The following is a 7,570-nucleotide window of genomic DNA, read 5'->3' on the forward strand; positions in this document are numbered from 1 at the left end:
AAAATACCTATTCGCCAGCTTGAGGGGGAGTGTGGGAAAACGTGTTTAATGACTTGTATTCTATACTTGTATAGTTAGCTATTTTAGGAAATTATGTAATAGCCTGTATTCCTAGAATTAGGCTGATTTGGTTAGTGTCCTATTATATCCCATAAATCATGGGATTTGAAATAACCTAGTTAGTTTTCCTTTTATGCTGCTAGGGTTGATGTATATAGCTAACGTTTTGTGTATTATTCAAATCAATGAAGAGAATTCTTCCACAAAGTGATTCTCAGTTTCTGTCTTTCTCAGTTTCTGTCAATTACTGATACCCAACTCAGCCATCCCAATGGTGTGAGGAGCAGACGAGGGCACCTCTTCCACCGGCAGAGGAGGAGAAGCAATTTTCGACCCTAAAAACCTCTAACGTATCAAACCTTTCTCCGGAACATGAATCTTATCAGCCTTAACAGGAACCTCCTCCTTTCCTTGAGATGACATGGATGCCTCCATCACCACCAACAGAGAGGGAGGGACAGCTCTCGGACCAAAGAACCCCTGGTCTGATTAGGCCTTTTGCCAAAGAAGGGATCTGATCAGCTTTAGCATCCGCCGTCCAAGAAAAATAATCCTCCCTATCCCTGCGCAGAGGGCTCGCTGGATCCACTGCACAAGGGACAAAGAAGGCTGCAAGAACAAAATTACTCACCGGCTTAGAATCCGACAGCAAGACAGCCTCTGGAGAAGACCCATCAACAGCTGTCCCTATATTCTTGCCCAAAGCGCGCACCGACTCAAGAGGCTCATTGTCCGAGATCACAAGCGCATCGAGACGAACATCAGACACCGGCGACGAAGAAGATTCTGTACCCACAGCATGCGAAGAAGACCCCAGGGCAGCCTCCAAAGAAGACCCCGAGAGCACAAGCGCACCCTGTGAGGGGCTTGTTTGCACTTTCAAGACGCACAGATCTTTTGGGCTTTAGGGGAAACCCAAGCCCAAATCCTTTAAAACCTGTCAGCGCCTTACGAGAGCCCTTAAAGCGCCCATCGGAATTGGGCATGAGAGAAGCCCCAAGCCCGAAACCCTTAAAGCCATCCAAATTATTTAAAACAGCCCTAACCCATTTTCTAAGGAGAATTCCTTCAAAACCTGCTAGAAGGCCTTCAAACAACCCAGCAATAACCCGGCCCATCTCTAAATGAAAAAACCCTAGCAGCTGTTTGAAACTTCTCTTGACAAAAATACCCCTCATCTTCTTCAAAGAACCAGCCACCAACAAAGAATTTTCCAGTTCAAAGCAATTCACCACGGACCTCTGATCAACCCCACCATTCCCCACCTCTAAACGCGACAACATCTGGAAAAGATCCATGCAAAGCGAGGATCGTCCCTTCGAATCAGATCGATGCTTCGATTGTAACACCTCCGCAAAAGAACGATCCTTAGAACCTCCCGTAGCATCATCAACCCATGCGGACTTGGGCTGCTTAGGCTGCATCCTCGAGAAAGAGCAAGTCTCAGACTCCTCCGGCCCATTCTTACCCTCAAGGGGAACCAACATACGACGCAACTCACCCATAAAACGATGCCAACCCGCCCGCAACGACCCTCCGGGAACCATAAGGCTCCTTTACGACCACCCTCCGCAAAAAACAGACACCTCAAGGAACCTCCCTGCCTTATTGGCACCCCCATGAACCATCAAAACCTTATCCCCCTCACGGTAAAGCTTGGCGATATCCTCCTTCACCTGACACACCGCTTCCACCGTATCCACCAGCCAAGAAGAACATTGAAAGCTCGCAAAAATAAACCCTATGAATCCTTTTCTCCTTTCCTCCAGACGAAGGTTAGAAGACCCTTCCTTAGCCGAAAGACAAAAAGATTTAGCTTCAATGGAGAATCGCCGTTCCATCACGGCTCGCCAGTCCCTAGCACACGACGCCTAAACGCACCACTGCTAGGGCTGAGAGAGAAAAGCAAAAAAGGGGAAAGAGAGCAGAGCTCAATTCACCTATTTGACTTTGAGTTGTGTTCATAAACTGTTCACAAATTAAAATTACAGTTTCAATTCTCAAAAGATTTCTTAAGTACCATATGCAAGTTGTAACTGTCATTCCAAGAAAAATAAGCAAATAAGCATCGCAATCGACACACCTAAAGGATCGATGCACCAGAGATAATCAGATGAAGTATCTCCTATAATTCCTCCCTCCTCCCCAAGAATGAGGTGATCTTCAAAATTCTTTTTAACTACTTCCAAAATAGCAGCCTCACTCATTTTATCTGTCCTGCAGGTAAATGTTGTATAATTAGACATAAGTAATTACACAGAGCATCGAGTTTAAATGGTCCCCACTAACCTCTTTAATTTATTCAATTTACATTTGTGTCACTAAAGATAAAGGGAGAGGAGAAGAGAGTTGCGAGGGGAGATAGAAGAGGGGAAAATTTTTCAAAAACATCTCTCTACTTTGAAAGGCTGTGCATATATTTAAAGCAAACTCAAGGTCTGGACAAATGCTTCTATTTATTATGCCATGGAAAGATTTCTTTTCCCTTGCATATATTAAGAAAAGTGATAGCAAGCAATCAAGTCCATTTTAAAGTTTATCTCTCCAAACTAATTTGTCAACTTCTAACCGTGCAAAAAGGATCCACTCCACGACATGTGTTAAGTAGTAGTGCCACAGTTGAAATGTAACACTTACAAAGATAATACTACTTTAAGAAATATAAGTTGCTAATTCAATCTTTCATTTTCTTTTTAGTCAGACATGATTCTATTTTATCAAAAATAATATATATATTAAAAAATATCTAATTCATTAATTTATCATAGGATTACTTGATCTGCTTAAATTGATCAAGTCTAAATACATGCCAAAAGTGAGGAAAGGTCATAGTAAGGCCCATGAGGGTGCCCTCATCTTTGACAGACTCTTCATTTTAATCTCTTAAAAGCTACGATAGTAAAATCATATAAAGCGAACTTTTGCATTACAAATAATTTTTTTTTATTGGTAACTTTTCCATTACAAGTAATGTCACATATATAGCTAGAATCTAAAAAGGAAAACAGATAAATAATTTAATAAAGTTCTTTGTATCTGTGATTGACACTTTAGCAGACTACTGGAGACAAGGCAGTCTACAATGAAACCAATTGAAATCTTCTGGCTTTCATGGAAAGAAGATTATGTAATCATATAACTAGAAGTTATCTGAAAAAAACATAAGCATATACCAATTGCAAGAAAAATTCCAAAAAAAAAAAAAATTCCTTACTCAGTCACCAAGTCCGTAAGTCCTTTATATGTTATGTTTCGAGGCTTATTAACAGCATCCATCACAACCTGGAAATAAAAGAAGACAGATGTGAGAAAACACAGGGTAATTGATGAATTATATGCCAAACGGTGCAATTATATAGTGAAACAACTAGCTATAATATATCTGTTCTTTTTTTTGAAGTACAACACCATACAGTTTGGAGTAAATGCACAGAATGGACTTTCTCCTCTTGGCATTCTTTTACTAAATCGGTCATACTTCTTCATCCAAAATCAGTTCTTCATAGCCATTTGAAGACAATTTAAACCTTTTTTTAAAAAAATTATTGATACATTACAAACACATCCAATGGACCATGATCCCACAACCGCATCCTCCAATCCATTCTTGTGGAAAGAGGAAGTGCAATTTGAGCTAATGCTCTTTTTCTTTTTCTTTTTCTAAGCAAGTATAAGGGAAAAGGGGAGGGGAAATTTACATCAAATAATAAAAACAAAAACAAAACAAAATATGGGTGGGGCACAAAGGCCTGTACAACCAATACAATGCAGGGAAAACCTAAAAACTATTCGGAATGAGCCAAATGATTGGCCCAGCCTATTGTGTTCTTGGCTCACAGGCCAAGAGAGAGACCGTCTTAGATGGCAGTTTGAAGGAGCATTCCAGAGGCAAATCTACCTGAAATAATACCTACTACAGCAACAAGTAGTCTTGAGAATCACAGCAGGAAAAGTAACACTGATGTTGGCTAAACAAAAGCCGCCAAAGAGGAGCACCACCGTGGTATCCAGTGAGTGAGGTACCCAGTGAAGTAGGCTTGGTGGACACCACATCTGGATCTGCAATTGGATCTAGGGCTTTCCATACACAAAAAGAGGGTGTCATCTATGGAGATCCAATGGAGAATGAGAGAAGCTGAGGATCTGCCGTGTGAGCAAAAACAGGGCAATGGTGGTGGCAGCGAATGGTGAGCACACACTGAAGCGGGGAAGGTTGTCAGAATCAGGGGAGGCCAGTGAATCTAAGGGGGTGGTGCATGGGCGATGGAGAGGAGAGGGGTATGGTAGGCTTGGCTCTCAAGTTGTAGATAAAAAAAGGAAAAATGAAGAAAAAAGCGAAGAAGAGACGGGAAGAGGAAGGAAGGGGGCGCTGTGAGAGTGCTGTGAGAGCTGTGACGGCGCGTGAGGGCGCGTGTAGGGTGGTTGGAGCTAGTGTTAGTGTGTGTCATGGCTGGACCGAGGAGGTGGATGGTGGAATCCAAGGAGTTTGAGGTGTTGATCAAGGAAGGGGCATCAGGAGTGAGGATTTTTGAAAGGAGCTACAGAATCAAAAGGTCCATCTTTCTCAAAAAAGATGAGTTAGCCTGGTTGGTAAAAGTAGCGGATGATTTGGTGGAAGTGAAGAGCTCTGAGGTATTCTGGGATCAATCTAGAGCTGGATACCCCAGAATTATTGCACAGAAGAGCTCAAATAGGCATGGATACTTCCTGACAGTGGAGGAATTCGATGGAAGAAAGAGATGCGGCTCAATCATCATCCCTGAAGGACGTCGTGGGTTTGGGTGGGAGCGCTTCTTTAAAGAAATGCAAGCAGCTTCCTCTTTTCTTCGTGATCATCGAGTGATCAGTGAACACAGAGACTTTAGGGGAGAAAAGGGTGAAAAGGTGGTGAAGAAGCAGAAAAGCTACACAGAGATAGTGGGACTGCCGTTGAAGGCAACCCAAAAAGACAGTGAAGTTTGGCAAGAACCAGGCCGGCGAAACTTTACGTCTGACAAGAGGAGCTTAGGACCGTCGAAGACCCAGGGTCCAGCGATGGCTCAGGGAGTTTTGGGGAGGTCTCCGAAGGAGCCTGCTATGGTTCCGACGAACTCATTATGGCCGGCGAAATCGGATAGAGGTCCGTTAGCCCTTGGCGTGAATGTTACGAAAGCTGGAGTTTGCGTACAGCGTGCGACAAGATTTCCGGCGAGTTGGTCAGTAAAGACGGCAACGCAGTCTGAGCAGTTGTCAGTCTCTGGACGCATGAAGGGACGGGAGAGGATGGGGTGCCATGCTGGGCAGACCTACTCTGAGGTAGGTATTGAGCTCCTCAACGTGAAGGAGACGTTGAGAGTTCTGAAGAGAGAATGTGACGTGGGGATGTACAAGATTGACAGGGTGATTAATCAGATGAAGCTTAGTGGGCTTGGGCCGGAAGAGAAGGCAGCTGGAGTTCAGGGGAAGGCCGTATGGAAAGAGAAGGAGAAGGTTGGGCCGGTAGGAAAATCTAAAAAGACCACTAGCAGATTGAAGTTGAAGAAGAAGGTGATGTTCAAGCCAAGAGGGGTCGTGGGCTCAGATGTGGGCTTTAGTCATAGCCCATCTCACGATTCTAAGGTTGGGCTGGCTAGATCGGCGGCCTCTGGAAAGGTAGCGACAGGGCCGCGAGTTCCTACGCCTTCACCGGAGGGTTCGTTGTTGGCCGGCGGGGAGCGAAGAGGGGAAGAGGGGGTTGGGTCAGGGGCAGAAGAGACTCCCAGGGTGTCTGTCGGCATCTCTGTGGGGGCTGCTAGCGTTTTCGTGGCCGGAGAGAATCCAAAAATCCCCGCAAGCCCGGTGAAGGAACTTCAGCCCACTGGTAAGGAATTCACTTTTTTGACATATATGAGGAGGAAGGCTGGGTCGAAGAATAGAATCGAGACAGGGGTGAGTTCGACAGAAGCTTCATCGTCGATGTCTGGGCAGGTGGAAGGGATTCTGGGACAGTCGCCGGAATACTCGCAGAGGGTGCCGGAGACGTTTCTGTCGTTGGAGCAGCAACAGATGGCGCCGGAGAAGCCTTTGGAGACCGGCCAGGCTGGCGAGAGTACATGCTGGGCCACACGAAAGCTTCTGAGAGGGAGTCCATCTCGCCGGAAGGTTAATTTGGGCGTGGGGGAGAGGGCTGAGCAGGCTTGTCGGGGGGAGGAATGGAGTTTGAGTCCGTTGTTTCATTTGGGACAAGAAAGGGTGGTTCACACATCGGAGATGAAGTTGTCTGGGTCTGAATCAGGTATGGATGGGGATAATATTGCGGAAACAGTAGGTTTGGAGGATTTAGGGTCAGACACGATTTCAACCAGCTGGGTAGTGGGAAACTGCCTCAATTTTTGCCCAAAAATTGGAGTGTCTGATGAGGGGAAAAAGGAGGAATTGGAGGCTCTTTTCAATGCCATTGAAGCCTCTAGAAAGCAGTACAATTCGGACTTGGGAGGTGTTTCTGCATGTGTTCCTGCTCTTAAAGGCCTTGAAGAGATTGAGGAAAGTGAGAGGGTTGCTTTGGTGGATCATGAAGCTTAATATTGTAGCATGGAATGTGAGAGGATTGAATGCCCTCAAAAAAAGGTTGCGCATTAGGGGTCTTTTGAAAGAATGGAAAGTAGATGTAGTATGTTTGATTGAGACAAAGATGGAGACTATCTCTCGAGAGGTGATTCATAGTCTTTGGGGAGGTCAACATGTGGGGTGGAAGTATAAAGGCTCTAATGGTTTGTCGGGAGGGATGCTAATGATGTGGGATAGGAGGGTAGTGGAGTGTAAGGAGGAGTGTGAGGGTCATTTCACTTTGGCTTGTTCGTTTCAAAATGTAGAGGATAGTTGGGTGTGGGCGTTTGGGGGAGTGTATGGGCCTAATGAGGAAGTGGAGAGAGGGGCGCTTTGGGATGAATTGGCTGGTTTGATGAGGGTTTGGGAGGTCCCTTGGTGTTTGGGTGGAGATTTTAACATTGTACGCTTTCCCAGTGAGCGCTCCAATGTCTCTTACTATTCATCGGGCATGATGGATTTCTCGGATTTCATTTCTAAGAATAATCTGGTGGATATGCCGATGATGGGGGGTCAATTTACTTGGTCCAATAACCAAGAAAATGAGAGTTGGTCGAGGATTGATCGGTTCTTGCTTTCGTCGGATTGGGAAGATCACTACCCAACAGTTGTTCAAAGGAGACTTCAACGCCTGCTCTCGGATCACTTTCCTTTATTACTGGACTGCGGAACTCCTTATGGAGGTAAGAAGGGTTTTAAATTTGAAAATATGTGGCTTAAGGCAGAGGGTTTTGTGGATAAGGTTGCTTCTTGGTGGGGGTCGTATTCGTTTGAGGGTTTGCCTAGTTTTGTGCTTGCTAGTAAATTAAAATCCCTTAAAGTGGACTTAAAAAAGTGGAATGAGGAGGTCTTTGGGGATATTGGGAGGAAAAAGAAAGAGTTATTGGGAGGTATCCAGGAGTTGGATGAGTTGGCAGAATCGAGAGGCTTAGATCAAGAGGAGAAA

General features: G+C 44.9%; 1 protein-coding gene across 3 annotated transcripts in view; it reads right to left on the bottom strand.

Moving 5' to 3' along the window:
• The window catches only part of LOC132170994 (phosphatase IMPL1, chloroplastic), a 35,008-nt gene that overhangs the window by 23,192 nt on the left and 4,246 nt on the right, over nt 1–7,570 (bottom strand). For all 3 annotated transcript variants that reach the window (XR_009439004.1, XR_009439003.1, XM_059582179.1), the window contains exons 2-3: nt 3,275–3,342; nt 2,144–2,277 (exon numbers count right to left, since the gene is read on the bottom strand). Coding sequence is in view for 1 of the 3 variants with exons in the window: in XM_059582179.1 (XP_059438162.1) it covers nt 2,144–2,277; nt 3,275–3,342 (202 nt within the window). In the remaining 2 variants the exon portion in view is untranslated. The remainder of the gene's footprint in view (nt 1–2,143; nt 2,278–3,274; nt 3,343–7,570) is intronic.

Source organism: Corylus avellana, chromosome ca2 (assembly GCF_901000735.1).
Source record: "Corylus avellana chromosome ca2, CavTom2PMs-1.0".
Classification (NCBI taxonomy): domain Eukaryota; kingdom Viridiplantae; phylum Streptophyta; class Magnoliopsida; order Fagales; family Betulaceae; genus Corylus; species Corylus avellana.